Source organism: Osmia bicornis, chromosome 10 (genome assembly GCF_907164935.1).
Source record: "Osmia bicornis bicornis chromosome 10, iOsmBic2.1, whole genome shotgun sequence".
NCBI lineage: Eukaryota > Metazoa > Arthropoda > Insecta > Hymenoptera > Megachilidae > Osmia > Osmia bicornis.
Genome location: NC_060225.1, coordinates 8,019,406 through 8,033,656, shown reverse-complemented (window position 1 = coordinate 8,033,656; position 14,251 = coordinate 8,019,406). Strand labels below are relative to the sequence as shown.

The 14,251-nt window shown below is 42.5% G+C and overlaps 5 protein-coding genes across 8 annotated transcripts; 2 read left to right on the top strand and 3 right to left on the bottom strand.

Annotated features, from left to right (window-relative positions):
* Positions 1-29: 29 nt before the first annotated feature.
* On the bottom strand, positions 30-1,195 carry LOC114875609 (ATP synthase subunit d, mitochondrial-like). The gene is made up of 3 exons (XM_029186075.2): positions 990-1,195; positions 393-561; positions 30-333 (listed from the first exon to the last, which is right to left on the bottom strand). The coding sequence occupies exons 1-3, from the start codon at positions 1,106-1,108 to the stop codon at positions 103-105; spliced, it is 519 nt and encodes a 172-aa protein (XP_029041908.2). The 5' UTR covers positions 1,109-1,195; the 3' UTR covers positions 30-102.
* A 279-nt stretch (positions 1,196-1,474) lies between these two features.
* Positions 1,475-2,885, top strand: LOC114875601 (mitochondrial cardiolipin hydrolase). The gene is made up of 4 exons (XM_029186056.2): positions 1,475-1,579; positions 1,922-2,177; positions 2,262-2,446; positions 2,550-2,885. The coding sequence occupies exons 1-4, from the start codon at positions 1,561-1,563 to the stop codon at positions 2,789-2,791; spliced, it is 702 nt and encodes a 233-aa protein (XP_029041889.1). The 5' UTR covers positions 1,475-1,560; the 3' UTR covers positions 2,792-2,885.
* Positions 2,886-3,204: 319 nt separating this feature from the next.
* On the bottom strand, positions 3,205-9,527 carry LOC114875596 (serine/threonine-protein kinase meng-po). Its single transcript, XM_029186039.2, has 2 exons — positions 8,007-9,527; positions 3,205-6,803 (listed from the first exon to the last, which is right to left on the bottom strand). The coding sequence occupies exon 2, from the start codon at positions 6,801-6,803 to the stop codon at positions 5,640-5,642; it is 1,164 nt and encodes a 387-aa protein (XP_029041872.2). The 5' UTR covers positions 8,007-9,527; the 3' UTR covers positions 3,205-5,639.
* An 83-nt stretch (positions 9,528-9,610) lies between these two features.
* Positions 9,611-11,710, bottom strand: LOC114875595 (male determiner protein Mdmd(Y)-like). 3 transcript variants are annotated; one of them, XM_029186037.2, is made up of 4 exons: positions 11,047-11,694; positions 10,203-10,982; positions 9,970-10,128; positions 9,611-9,877 (listed from the first exon to the last, which is right to left on the bottom strand). In XM_029186037.2, exons 1-4 carry the CDS (start codon positions 11,219-11,221, stop codon positions 9,831-9,833), a joined length of 1,161 nt encoding a protein of 386 aa, XP_029041870.2. In that variant the 5' UTR covers positions 11,222-11,694; the 3' UTR covers positions 9,611-9,830. The 3 variants fall into 3 exon arrangements, with proteins under 3 accessions (XP_029041870.2, XP_029041869.2, XP_029041871.2); XM_029186036.2 differs by having other exon boundaries at positions 9,611-9,881; positions 11,047-11,692; XM_029186038.2 differs by lacking the exon at positions 9,611-9,877 and having other exon boundaries at positions 10,005-10,139; positions 11,047-11,710.
* Positions 11,711-12,047: 337 nt separating this feature from the next.
* Positions 12,048-13,138, top strand: LOC114875605. 2 transcript variants are annotated; one of them, XM_046287616.1, is made up of 3 exons: positions 12,048-12,139; positions 12,424-12,715; positions 12,775-13,138. In XM_046287616.1, exons 2-3 carry the CDS (start codon positions 12,707-12,709, stop codon positions 13,045-13,047), a joined length of 282 nt encoding a protein of 93 aa, XP_046143572.1. In that variant the 5' UTR covers positions 12,048-12,139; positions 12,424-12,706; the 3' UTR covers positions 13,048-13,138. The 2 variants fall into 2 exon arrangements, with proteins under 2 accessions (XP_046143572.1, XP_029041899.1); XM_029186066.2 differs by lacking the exon at positions 12,048-12,139 and adding an exon at positions 12,194-12,330.
* Positions 13,139-14,251: the final 1,113 nt, after the last annotated feature.

Genomic DNA, 14,251 nt, shown 5'->3' with positions numbered 1-14,251 from the left:
TTTATCAACAGTTAAATACACGAGAAATGTAATAATTCAAAGCCAAAATTTGATTATTAATGTTCAATATTACAGGACTATGATAATTCTCAACATGTGAACTTAATGATCATCATCAGGTTCCAGGTCATCCTCAGGAGAATCTTGAGCATCTTCTGTATGAGGCCATAATGAAATATTCGTTTTACTCCAGGTTCCTTCTGGAAATAAGATAGTATAATCCTCCATTGTCATTAAATTGAATGGTAACATATTCTTTATGTTATTTCCTCCTAATTCAATTTCCTTAATAGCTCTATTGGCCTCTTCTGTAAATGCTTCTATATCTTTAGCCTATAACAGAAATAATCGTGTTAGGTAATATAATATGAACAAATAATAAATTTAATTACCGCTTCCTGCTTTTTTGCCTCAATGTCAGCTGTGTATTTATCAGCTGGATATGGTACTGATAGTGCTTGAAATTCTTTCTGAAATTTATCCACTAAATTAGTAGCTGAAACATGTTTCTTATAATATTCCCAATCAATTGTTGGTGGAGCTTCAGGATGAGCCACCATGCTGTAAAATATAAAATTGACTTTATATCCCTAAATTCTTTCTAACAATTTCTACATTGTACTTTAATTTGTTTAGAAAAATGGTGGTTTACTTTTTGTTTGATTTAACATATAAAGTGGTTTTAAATTATATTCTCATCTTTTTTTTATTGAAATTAAGGGCTTAATACAGATTTTAGTATTAATTTAAACTTGCTGTTACAATGTAATTATTATCGGTGGGTCTTTGAACGAAAGTTGGTTATGACATCGTGGAGTACATTCCTATGCAGAAACTTAAAAGACGATACAATCTTAGTATGAATTTTTAAACATGTAATAATTTGTTTCTTAAATTATTTAATTTGAACAAAACAAAGCAATGCATGCGGGAATATTATGTAACCATTCATGTTCCAAACATGAATTGATCTTGTGAATCTTACTAACCGTTGCAAAATTTGATCAGATTTAGATCTAAAAGCGGAAAATGACGCTTTTTCAGATTCCGGGACTCGCTCGGCAAGCGCTGTCCAATTTATTGCTGTAATTGCCGCCCTTCGAGACATCTTTGGATCTCGTTTTAATTCCTCCCGTTGACGTACAAACCTTTTCCTCCGTCTTCTTTCGAACTACAAATTGTAAGCTATGGTTGTCAGGAATAGGCTGAAAATGGCTCTATGGAAATGGCATCTATTAAGAAACGGCTGAAACTACTCAACAACTTATTAACCGAATTTCCGAAACTAATGTCGGGTGATGGTAATACAGGTTTCTAAACTCTAAGTGAACTGGCGGTGCTATCTGTTAAAAAACAGTGGAAACTATTTGTCAACTTCTCGATCGATCTTCCAGGGGTTTTCGCCTTTATCCTAGCTTTTTATCGTGGGTGTAGTGTCACTCCTGAATAAACATAAAGCCAATTTCAAGTTGTATAATATTTTCATTGGCGGTAAAGTGAGGATTGTAATTTCTGTTTTGTTTTTCTTTCCCAAATGAGAATTATCATACTTTAGAAACAATGAAAAACATATGCATAGGTATGTTGCATCGTACTTGACTTTATATAATAAATTTACTTCATAACTGTTAATACTTTTCCTGTTAAAGTGTAGATCTGTAGGTTATAGTATTTCGACGTACAACTTTTATTTAATCTTGCTTTTCAGAGCTAATTGATAGTTATTTAAACGAGAAAATTGGATACTTTTATTCATTTTCTAATCGAATCGTTAGAACATTGTTAAAAGTGATACTTTTTAGCGATATTTGTTGCTAGCGCTCACCAGTTCGCGGTAACGCGAGATTTTCAAGCGCGCGAAAATCAAACTGTGGCTCCAACAAAATTCCACGCAGCTACATTTATAGATGTTTCATTTTAGAAGTGAGAAATAATAAACTTCTGCTACTGGGAGGAATAGCGTTTGTCTCCGAGCTTGTTTGGCAATTGTACAAAAGGTTTCACGACCTCTGGACAAACACTACAAACACCTGCGGAATTTCACAAGCTGATGTCAATGAACCAAAACAAAACATCTCGGAAGTGATGTTTTTTACGAAGGATTCCAGTCTTTGTCGAGCGCACGCTACTTCCGAGGAAGTTTGCCCTAAAAGTAATTGTCCCGTTCGGTATTTCAGGTAATCGCTTGATCGTTTAACTGCAATATTAAATATTTATATTTTAATTCTTTCAAATTTGAGTAACGATAGATAATGTTACAGAAACTTGGAAAATTACATAAACCAGGCGAAAGAAAGTTTAGACATCTGTATGTACATGTTGACTTCTCAATTTTTGTCAACGGCGATAGTAAACGCTCGCAAACGAGGCGTGATTGTTAGAATGATATTAGACAAGAACATGGCACAAAACGACGCCACGCAACTTGCTCTATTTTATAGTAACAGTACGTGTTGTTCGATTATTCCGGAACACAATCGCGTCCGATCATTATCAGCCGAATTTTCTTTCATATTTTTGAATAACTAATAAAAATATACACGTTTCAGGTGTCTCGCTTCGAGTGCAACAGCTGGACGTCCTGATGCACCACAAGTTTATGATCGTGGACAAAGAAGTATTAATCACCGGTAGCACGAATTGGACAATGTCTGGGTTCTTTGGAAATTTCGATAATATTTTGGTGACTAATCAGCGTTCACTGGTTGAACCGTTTGTCGACGAATTCGACAAGCTGTGGGAGATATTTCAGTCGCCTATATGTCCGGAATTGCAAGAAACCTTAAAGTAACTCACTGCCCGACCGGCATTTTACTATACTTTACTAAACAGAATTTTAATCAATAAATCAGAGCCTAAGTTTTTAAGCTAACGGCTAAGTAACATATTAACGTTTACAATCGTACACTACCGCTTTTATCCGAATCGCTTTAGAGGCGGTTCGGATATTGGGGTTCCTTGCCGGGTGGTACCCGATGAAAGACGATATCGTCTTAAGAGTGTTTCTTTGACGTCAAAGAAGTCGAAAGAGGGGTCGTAAAATTCGAAAGCACGTTAGCGGTAGAAGGCGTAATAACCCGGGTGCCGGGTACAGAAATACCCGCAGGATAGTTGGTTCGAATGGAAACGGCTGAATGCAATTTGGAAGCTTGCTCTGGACATCCGATCGATCTGATAATAGGTGATACGGTGAGATATGTCTAGTCGCGACGTTGCTAGCTTCTCTCAGCGTGTGATAGAAGTGGAACATTGTCCGTATATATAAATAGTTTAGCTTGTATGAAAATAGACGTCGGGCTGTTGGACCGGAGGATCGATGACGGTATCCCCCAGTCGGCCGTGTTCCTTGGACTTTCTTTCCCTTCCTGTCTATTCGAAAATTCACGGTCTTCTAACTGTTTTCGTTCTACCTCTCGTTCGCCGGGCCTTCGTTTTCATTTTTTAAAACCGTCGTCGAACGTGATGCCGAATAAACCGGTCTGTCGTACGTGACGCGAAGCAGGTATATTCGCACGTTGGAAGAAAAAGCCTGTCGAAGCCGAGGATCGAGAATAACCGTGGGACGTATGGAAATAGAAACGCGCAGGCCGAAAATACGCATTGTATCCAGACACGATGAAAGCCGGATACACATTGCCACCATTTGACGTTCCTTAATCCGATTTTCTCTGTATCCTGTCCACGTCAATAGCGCTGCCATATAGGAAAATTCATTATACCCCAGGGAAACTGTAGTTCGCTCCGTTAGATAGGATATCGCCAAATGATTCCACGAATCGTTTGTTTCTACTTCGAATCGACCGATAAATTATGCGAATACATTGATTTCCACCACCAGCTGTGAATCAGTTCGAAGAAAACTGCGCACGTAATACATGTGTCTTTTCATTTTTTCGTTTATTTTTCTCTTTTTATATTTCCTCGTTTTTCACCGCTGCGTTTGATCTCGTAACAGAACCCAGAAGATTTAGCGCGGTTTCGTTTGAGTACCTATATTAAACAAATAGTCTGTCGCTACGCGTGTCATGTAGGCACTGGAACACTCGACAAATGAAAAAGAAGTGAAAAAAAGAAGGATACATGTGTTTCGTAGGTCAAGGGTGTGTCAAATTGGATAAGTGGCACGTTCGCGATACGAGTCGCGGATTCGGAAAAAAGGGAAAGGTCATAGGTCGAGTGTTCGTTGATGACCCTCTTAATTGCTCTCTTTTACATTTAACAGTCCAAGGATAGAAAGTAAATGTTTCTGCGTGCTAGTTTGCTCCAAGTTTTTGGAACGAAGCACCGGAAGAGGCACCTTTTCTCCCTGAAACGTTGCTTGAAAAATGTTCATTATATAAAATAAAACAATAGTAATGGGAAGAGATATGCACGTATCGTACACGTTATACAATAATCTTCATTTTTAATGCGTTTATTTCGATAATGTTTTTATATAGAAAACATTGCTTCGCGTTAACGGAGGCCTAACGCGTCATTTTTGTCACACCTTTCTTTCCTTTCGCCTTTCGACACGGTTTCGTCGATTTTATTCAATAGACACGAGGAAAGAATTGTGTCACACACGTTTTGTAATAAGAGAGCTCTACCAAACTGCATCACCGATCTTTTTTTTTTATTTTTTCTATATTCATTCCTACCGATAAATTGCTAGAAGAATATATGCGCGCTATGTGTACGAATGCACTGTATTATTTAGTAACGCTAAACGTGTCGCTCGACCTGTATACAAAGATTTTCAAAAATCCTCAACCATCTTGGTTCTCGTCTGAAACGAGCGTTTTCCACGCTCGTCTTTCTATTCTTTTCCAAACAACTATCCCGATAAAACGATCTCACGCAAGGCCTCGTACAGTGACTTCTACCGGTTACTGTCCGTTAGACTATATTAATTATCGTAACGTAATAAATTACTAGGAAATCCGCAGTCATTATTGTCTCTATAGTCGACACCGAAAACACCGATCGCAGTTACGCTCTCATTCGCCGCAGTCTTAACGAGTTTTTGTTATCACATTCGTTTCGTATTCTTTATACTGGAAAGAAAAAAGAAAAAGAAAAGAAAAAGGAAAATTGGAGGAGAATCGCCTGCGAATTCGGCTATTGGCGAGCAACCTTTCGGCAATTGTCGTTTCGAAGCTGTGTCACGCGACAGGAAATGTGCGAAAGGCGTCGTACGTAAATACATAATTATGTACATACACGTATGGGTGCGCACGTGTTTCGCATGGGTGCGTGGATACGCACATATATGTACATCCGCGATAGATTCATCGATAATTGGTCCGCTCGTAGAGAAAACTGATGCAGGAGAAGAAGGAGAGGGAAAGGGGGTAAGAATTGGATGTAGGCGAACGTAGGTGACGATGCGAAGGGAGAGGAATAAGGATAGGGTACCGAATGAAGGGGTTATCACACGTATTTTCGCGTCCATGTACGGTGATCGTTCGAATCTCGGATAAGAAAGACACTAACGCGTTCTAATCTCGAAAAAGACGAGTTCTTTCGAACGTTGCTTTGTCACGGTGCACCAGAGATGGCGAGTGTCCATCGTGGGATCCATTGAAACCACCGAAACTGTACTTTCTTTCACGGCGATCGCTTCGGAGACAGGGTTCGCTGGAAGCTTTCACCATCCCTCACATGGTCTCCGTGCCGAGGCTACCTACGAAAGCTGGTTCGGCGGTGTTCGAATCGCACTGCATCACCCATTCCCAGATCCTTTTGGTAACGACCTTCTGATCGATCGTGGTCTCGAGGCCGTAACTGTTGAGAAGTTTCCTAAGCTTGTTCTTGTTCTCATCCACGTTCCTTTGATCGTCAAGGATCGTGTCCAGGTACAACAAACTGTCGCCCTTCCTTGCGATCGTCTCGCTCGCGTCCACCGACGTGGAAGTCGCGCTGTGACTTATTTTATTCACGCACCACGAGTCTTTCAGATACTTGTTGATCTCCGTTACGTGCGGCCTCTTCTCCGGTTTGTGTTCGAACGTTCGCCTAAAGTAGCGCAATAATCTTGGCGTGAATCGTCTGAAAGTGGGCGGAATTTTGGTGGTTCTCCTCTTGAGCCATCTCTGAAAGGCCGAGTACTCCGGGTCCTGGATCAGGTCGGCGCTCTGCCAGGGCGGATTTCCTGTTAGACATACGAACAGCACTATCCCGAATTGCCAGCAATCGGCGCTCCTCTTGCACGCGTACCTCTCGTTCTTCACGATGTCGTAGATCTCGGGCGGTTGAAACGGCAGCCAGGTGCATCGGATCTTGTTAACCAGAGTCCCCTCTCGTCTGGTGCAGCCGAAATCGCACAGCTTGATCTTCGACATGTCCGCGGCGAATACCAACACGTTCTCTAGCTTAATGTCGCGATGTGCCAGCTGTTTCGAGTGAATGAAATCGAGAGCGGAGCAAAGCTGACCGGCGATCCTCTTGCACCCTTCCTCCGAAAGTCCTCCGGCTTTCACGTTCGCCGCTAGATCACCGTGCGGGGCGTATTCCTGCGCGAAAACGAAACACTTTTCCGCTTTGAACGCGACCGCGTACGAGCACAAAATGTTCGGATGCGGGCTAAGATGATACGAGTAGTGAAACTCCCGGAAAAAGTCCTTCTCCGTGGTCAGTTCCTGATGGACGGCTTTTAACACGACCCTCGTTCGGGTCGCTCGATGAGTCGCCAATAAAACTTTCGCGAAGCTCCCTTCGCCAAGGGTTTTCTCCACATCGTACTCCTTCGACAGTTCGAGCTCCTCCAGAGGAATCTCCTGCACCCTGTGTATACCGGACTCCTTTTTCTCGTGAAGTTTCATCTGCAATCAAATCGGGCGCGATGAATTTTTATGTATATGTATTTCCCTCTCTCGTTTTCTTTTCGCTCGCGTAAACCTTTCCGTTCGTTTTACGTCATCGGTACTATTTTAAATTGTCACGACGCCGTTCGCACCGACCGATCGAGCGTGAAACGCGTTTAACGCCTGGAACGATTTTTATCGAAGAGGGCATCGTACTCTCGAGACTAGGGTGAATCTCGCAAAAAATTCACTTTATTTTTCTTTCTTCCTATCTGTTATCCTTGCACGGTCACGAGGAAGGTAAAGGATACTAGGAATGAAAAGAGGGATTGACCTTCGCGAGTAGAGAAGAGAGGGTGTTTTTTCACGAAATCGAGGAAAATTCGAGTCGATGAGTTGTGTGGGCGAAGGACGAGACGGAGGGTGGGGGAGGCAAGGGGAGAATGCCGGAGGTTGGCCGGGTGAACCCAGGACCTTTTGAGCTGCCTAGATCAATAGCAAGGATTTCGCTGCGGCAACGCGCGTCAAACCGTTTCGTTATCGCTTCTACCCTCTCGATTCGAATTAACGTCAGAAGAAGGGCGAAGAAAAGGGAGAGAATCGATTCGTAGTATTTTCTCGTCGACAAAAATCCGCACGCGATTTCAACTAACTATTCCAGGATATTTTCAACGTAATCGTCGGTCTAACGATCTATTCGTCATGAACTAATTTTCTTTTTGCTTTCGTATCGCGTGGCTCGTTCTGTATTTTTATACCGTCCGATTTTCGCGTTTCCGATTCGTAGAAGTCGATTATTTTTTTCGTTTTCTTTTTCACTTCTTTACCGGTTCTTACTAGCTACTTCTGACAAGCTTTGGACACAGTTATATTTAGCGTTTCTGTTTACTAGAACTATTTTAGCGCGCGCGAGAGACATTAGTGAAGTAATATTTTGGCTTATGTCTTTATGCGTAACACGCGTTTTCAGAAAGTGAGGAAGAGGTTCCCGGAGTAAAAGAGGTGGATTGAAAGTAGGTGGGGTTGTGGGTGGTTGCCTGAAGAAAAAGAAAGGCAGCGCATCTTCCAGATAAATTTCATTTAAATTAATCGCGTTACGCGTTTACTATTCGCGTTATCGTTGAACGTCACCGGTTGCCTTTGATACGGTTAATTTCATTCACTAATTACGCGAGTAAGTAGAGCAGTAACGCAGAGATGGCATTGAATCTAGAAACTTACCACGATGGCAGTAATCCTTTCGACAATGTTAAAGGTGTCACTGATTATACAATTCACTGATAAGTCTGTACTGTTCAACCGAGGATCGTTTCTACCGATCCTTTTTACATGTTCACCGCGACCGGTACAAGTCGCTATAATGAAACACGAATTTGCACACCAACCGAATAATCGAAGTAAACAGTCAAGTAGAAGAAACCGATCTGAATGTTATCGGCTTTTTAATTATCTTCTCACAGAAAATTTGAAAACTGTCAGCGTCGATAAGAAGACGGCCAGTTCCGATGTCACATTTTCAGTAATGCGCGTATGTCGCGTCTGGAGTCGTCGCGACGCCCTACGTCGCTTTTATAGACCCGGCCGAGACGCGCAGACGTAGATCGGAAAAGAGTATGGAACATTGATGCGAGGATCAAACATACTCTCGGCTCTCCATCTTTTCATTCTTTTTATTTTTTTTACAAATCGAATCTTACTGCGTTCTGTTCATTGTAAACTGACCGTTAACCGATTCCTCGTATTTGTGAAACGTTCCGCTGAAAATTCTCACACGTAAGCAAAACATACTCTACAAATCTTTTCGGAAGTGCTAATCGCCTTGTTTTTCAAAAATTTCAAATCGTAAGATATCGAGAGAAGGGAATTGATTTTGAAATAGAAAATGTCAGTGACGAGGTAGAAAATAATTGATTGAATCAAATGGCATGGAAAACAAAGGGAATGAAAATAGAAAATTGAATATTTAATATCCTTGACAATTCGAATTACCGTCTGCCGTGCTAGTCACGGCTATTTCTACAGTGACGGTCACAGTGTTAGCTCGATTTCCTTCAGCTAGACGTTTCAAGTACTCCCGCGCTTTCCCGGTAGCACGTGCAAAGGTGTGTAACTGCGGTCTCGTAATTCTTCTCGTCGGTATCGTTAAAACGGTACTTCGAAGGGAACGATCCTCGGCTACGAATTTATAAGAGTCTGGTACGCCCGAGATGGCCAAATAATACGCGTTACCGATCGCCAAATAACGCGCGTACACCCGAGGTGGAATTTAATTTAAACCAGAAAGTATTTTTAAAATGTATGTCAAGTATACAATGTCCATAGGGATGGATCGTACATACCAGTGCAACGACGGCAATATCGAAGATATAAATAGAGAAAACCGTTACGATGGAAGTAGGTAATACGATGTATCGTATAACTGTTTCGATTCGATTTCATTCGCTTCGATTCGGTAAAATCCTGACATCTTGTCTTCGCCTATGAATTGCTTTCAATCGAGTCGAGACTAGTCGTCTTGTCAGCTGTTTTTGCGATGCTCCCTTAGCACGTGGACCGGGAGGGTAGAAATAGCCGCGGACAACGTGCCGCACAATGCTATGAATTGTTACGGATATTAACTCTGTATAATATAACTGCTCTTACCAGTATTCGATCACCTAACTCTCACCTATTTTTATCCTATACAACCGGGTATAGCTTCCCAAGCGTTTACGAAACATATTTAATTCAGGATACAACAGCAGAATTTATTGTATCTGGCAGGCGTATTTTGGAGAAAGGGTTAAGGATCGATACGTTGCGTGATTAAACGTTTCCACTTCAAGTGCTCGATTAGTCATTAACTTCTGTATTCCATGACCTGTACACGCGTGTATTTCGTTTCATTTAAATAAGTTGAATTAGAACGCCCAAGTTCTTGTATTAAAAATTGTCAAGTTTTTAAAATTTCTCGGTATCGTTGGTTCTTTGGAAACTAAGATTTATTCAGATGGCAGCTGCAGTTGGAACACGTGCTGGAGCAGGAACACGAGCTGTTGGAAAAGCTCAAATACTCGTCGGAAAGATCGGAATCGTCCATCGGGTATGAACCGCTGTCTGGGAAAAAGCAATACACAACATAAATCGCGCTTCACCGGAAGTTTATTTCCACCTGTGCTGAAAGTAACGTTTACGGAAACTCTACCTGGCAGGTATCCCATTTTCGTAACAATCTTCGTTACGTGATGCGCGAATGCTTTCATGGCTTTTTCCGCGTTTCTCTCGTGGCGTCTGATTTTTCTCTCCTCTCGTCTTTTCCGCTTTTCGATCAGCCGTTGCTCGTGCTTTCCGATCTTCTTCTTACCTGTCGAACCACTAAACGGTTATCGAAGTGACATAATAAAATCGCACGTCGATAGAAAAAATGTAACGAGTTACCTGTCTCGGTGTTTTTCTCCTCTTGCTTGCTACACTTCAGTGGTTTTCCCGTGTTCGAACTTGCGGGTTCTTTATTTTCCTTTTTCCTTTTAGTCTCCTCAGTTTCGCAGTTTACGGACGCATTTGTGTTTTTCTTCTTCCCGACTGTAACTTCATCCCTCCTTTTACTCAAATCTTTTCTCGGACAAATCTCCGTCGCACGACATTTCTTGGAAGAAGCGTCCGTCGAGAAGGGAGCTTTTTTCAACCCTGATGCGTTCTTTTCTGCTTCCTTTTCCCCTATTGAATCGTTAACTTGCGCGCGTTTGCTCTTCGGCGTGCTAGTATTGACGGGCAGCTGCGAGTTTATGCTTCCCAAAGTGGTTATCATCGTTTCATTTTTATTTGTTATTACGTTTACAGTTTCAGTACCTGTGGCTTGCATATCTTTAGCGGCACTTGCCGCCTTCTTCCTGGTTGGTTTCGAGATTGAGTTTACCTTGGGGTTCGGTTTCAAAACGTTTTCAACCTTCTGCCGATTGTTTGACGCCTTTGAAGTTTTACTCGGTTTTTCCTTCGGAACGCTCCTTTGTTTACCTTCCTTTTTGCCTTTACCATCTACCATCCGTTTCTGGCTAACACCCTTCTTCCTTTTCCCTTGATTTTTTTCATTTTCCTGCGACCCTTGACCTCCGTCCTCTTTCGTCTCCGTCGACTTTTTCTCGTCCTCTCGACTCTTTCCTTTTGCACGAGGTTTCCTGGAAGATGACGTCTTTCGATCTTTTCCGCTGTATTCATCACCTGTCGTCAGTTATAAATGATCGATCGATCGAAGGACGTTAATGTGAAATCTTGTCCTGCTTACCTTCTGCGACGCGTTCCGGGCTCAATTCGTTCAACACTTGTTGCCTGAAATTCTGTTGCATGAATCTGTTGATATCATGCCACGTATCGCTTTCCATAATTTGATCCATGTCCAAAATACCGCCGAGTGCGGTGAACGAGAGCGCGGCTCTTCTCGGGATCGCTTCACGGCTCATTTTAATTGGAAAAGAAAAATGAGCAAGAAAATACGCAGAAAGAGAAACGCGTCGACGACGTACGGTCGCGTAGAATTAGATCGCAAGGTGATTTGGCGAAATTAGAGCTGTTCCTAGAGTCCGTCGAAGTTCGAGCCACGGTTCCTCGAGTGTACAGGCAAAAAGAAACAAATACGAGATCGATTTTCCTTGGTTGCTTGCTTACTTTGAAACTCTGCTTTCTACGTCAAACCCCGTGTATTTTCGGTTTTCTCTGTTTCGAGATGAAAACGAACGCGTTACCAATACACGCGTTAAAACACGCGTCGGCACGCGAATCACCGTTGAGCAACGACTAATTTAAGAATCGTGGAAAACGAAACGCTTTCAACGAATATTCGATTGTTACCGATACGATTTCACTTATTACCGCGTTCGAACGGCTGGTGTGTTTGGATGTCGCGAAACGTCTGGCCGCCGTCTTGTTTACCTTACGTTAACGATTACCGAAGAATATTCAACGGTCTTACGATCCAAATAGATCGATCGTAACGATTTGCCGAGGCAGGGTAAAAGAAGGGGCCAGGGGTGGAGTTTATTTTAAACGATTCCCGAAATTGCAGGAAACGTCGATCGAGGTTTTCTGCTTCGGTTGCAACGACGCGCGAACACAGCGGGGGCGCATTGTTTCTCGTTCGGAAACGCGGCAGAGAGAAAAGTTGGCTGTGACGCGAGAAATGTCAAGGTACATGAACAGCCTGACGTCATTTTTCTCTCCGTAAGTTCGAGTTTACGGTGACGAGGGGCTAGCTTTGCTCGTAACAATCGAGTAATCGACTGGAAGAGGGTTAAACTGACGTCACCTTTCCAATGACCGCAAACTACGCGCCTTTAATCGTTATCGACTAGCAATGGGCTAGTGTCGTTGTACCTTAAAAGGTAACAGGATATGTGGACATATAAAAATGGTGTAGGAGTCAGTCGCGTTATTGCTTCTTCGCTGCGTAGATCCTGAAAATAAAGAAAAGAATACGATGAGAAAAAGTTCTTGGTCATCGTATCGTGTCATCACCAAAGAGGGATTCGACGAATCTCGATTTCACCGGTTTCTCGGTTTTAGATAAATAGACGTAAGACCACCTAGCGCGCAGTACATTTGTTTTCTTCTATTGAAACAATATTTACACCAAATGGGAAAATTATTTCTGCATTTTATGTTGAAGGTGCAATTTTGATTTCGCGCGCAAACATTCGGTTCGCTTATTTACACCGAGTCTTGGCGCTTGCAAGAAAACAGGTAGATGCTTGTTGAAGAAAGAAAACAGTTCGATGAGGAAAGACGTTGCTCCGGGCAGAGTGTCGTGGTCGTTCGACTCATCGAAATAAAACGTCGATTCACGTGGTGGGACCAGTGTGTCGCCACGTATGTTCCCGTCTACCTGTATAAAAGTATCGTGATCCGGGATTCCGATCAGAGCACAGTTGGCCGCTGCTATCCGAGCGAACATGATCGAGGTAAGAGGATCGTTATAGTTGTAACAGGTTCTCGACAGTGATCGGAGACATCGTTACAGATGATTTTCTTGGTGCTGTTCGTCGGATCGCTTGGAGCTTCGGCAGCTCCTGGAACCTCTTTCCTCGCGGAAAATTTGGAGGAGAAAGAGATGCCTCTGTCGAAGCTGGTCGTCGACAAGCCCTTCCTATTACCCGGAGGACTGAATCTGCTGGAAAAGTCTCAAGTGCCTGCCAAGCTGCCCGGGACAAGAAACCTGGAGGAAAAGCGTATTCCCGAATTGGTGTTGCAGAAATTAGCGCAACCACCCCGCGAGATCCATCAAGAAGATTAAACGACGTGATTTGCGAATTTGTGGAAGTGATAAGACAAATTGTAAATTTAATCGAGTAAACAGAATAAATATACGGTTTCAATTTTTCAAAGTAGTATTTCAAATTTTTCCTAAACATTCGTGTAGTTCAGTTGGATTTTCTTTGGAAAATTTCCATAGTTTTCCATAGTTGCTCTTATCTCGGGCGGATAACAGTGGGAACTGCTTTACCGGAGAAGTAGAACAAAATATCATTACTCAGGCGCTCTATTATTTTGCACGTGTTTCGTTTGATACGAGCAATGCATCCAAGAGTGCATTGCGTCGAAGGAAAATGAAAAATTGCAAGTTGATTATTTATCTTTCGACTGTAGATCTACCAATGGTGAGTTTTGTTCCTTCCGAAAGATGGCTATTCGAGTCACTTCCATAGCTCGTTTTCCCGCTGCAAGTTGAACCGCGAACTCCAACTTGCTTTCAGACGGATCGAAAGTTGTCCGGAGTTGAAACGAGCAATTCTGTTTGCTTGTCGAGAGATGCCTCCGTCAGTTGCATTCGGGGAATTCAAGTAAAACTTTTCTATGATACGAAACAGTATTACTCGTACAGAAGGATGTAAGAGATTTTTCTTTGTTGTATAAAACTGGTGCTCAAAGACGGTTCATCAGACGCGCTCGTCTTGATAACAAAGTTTTCCGTTTACCGTGAGAAATATGTGTTAATTCATCTCGAATGGAATTCCTTTGTGAGTTCCATCGTTCCTTCGCTTTGTCGCGAGATCCGCCGCCAGCGGAAAGCTCGAGAGACCGGGGAAGGTAAAGGAAAAGGAAAAGGAAACGGTGAAGGAATCTAAAGGGAGGAAAAAAAGCATTTTCTCTGCTACTTTTGTATAGCCTGTTCTTTTTGCGAAAGAAAATTCGTCGGATGACGCGACAGGGCGCGACACGCGACGCCCTATAGGCACCCATAAGGGCGGCGATGGAGAAACGAGGGAAAAGAGAATAATTTTGGTGGTTAAACAAATAGCTCGGTTATTGTATTATTGCCAGAGGGGATAGAGCGAACCAATTGTATGGACGATCGATTATCAACGTTCCAGGATGGCCGGTCTCCTAACAATCCACAGAATTATCCGACCATACGGATAATCGCGTTACTTCATCAATTATCCGCTGACGGTGCACGCAATTAAGGCTGCGAAACACCAACGGATAACCTTCGCTTC

Bases quoted from the DNA above. Each gene is read 5' to 3' on its own strand.
- LOC114875601 (XM_029186056.2), top strand. The intron at 2,178-2,261 runs GTAATCGCTTGA...ATAATGTTACAG, and splicing joins TGTCCCGTTCGGTATTTCAG to AAACTTGGAAAATTACATAA. The intron at 2,447-2,549 runs GTACGTGTTGTT...TACACGTTTCAG, and splicing joins TGCTCTATTTTATAGTAACA to GTGTCTCGCTTCGAGTGCAA.
- LOC114875609 (XM_029186075.2), bottom strand. From the start codon at position 1,108: ATGTCTCGAAGGGCGGCAATTACAGCAATAAATTGGACAGCGCTTGCC. The intron at 562-989 runs GTTAGTAAGATT...TATATTTTACAG, and splicing joins TCTGATCAAATTTTGCAACG to CATGGTGGCTCATCCTGAAG. The intron at 334-392 runs GTAATTAAATTT...TTTCTGTTATAG, and splicing joins AGGCAAAAAAGCAGGAAGCG to GCTAAAGATATAGAAGCATT.
- LOC114875595 (XM_029186036.2), bottom strand. From the start codon at position 11,221: ATGAGCCGTGAAGCGATCCCGAGAAGAGCCGCGCTCTCGTTCACCGCA. The intron at 10,129-10,202 runs GTAACTCGTTAC...GTGGTTCGACAG, and splicing joins GGAGAAAAACACCGAGACAG to GTAAGAAGAAGATCGGAAAG. The intron at 9,882-9,969 runs GTAGAGTTTCCG...GCTTTTTCCCAG, and splicing joins GAAAATGGGATACCTGCCAG to ACAGCGGTTCATACCCGATG.
- LOC114875596 (XM_029186039.2), bottom strand. From the start codon at position 6,803: ATGAAACTTCACGAGAAAAAGGAGTCCGGTATACACAGGGTGCAGGAG.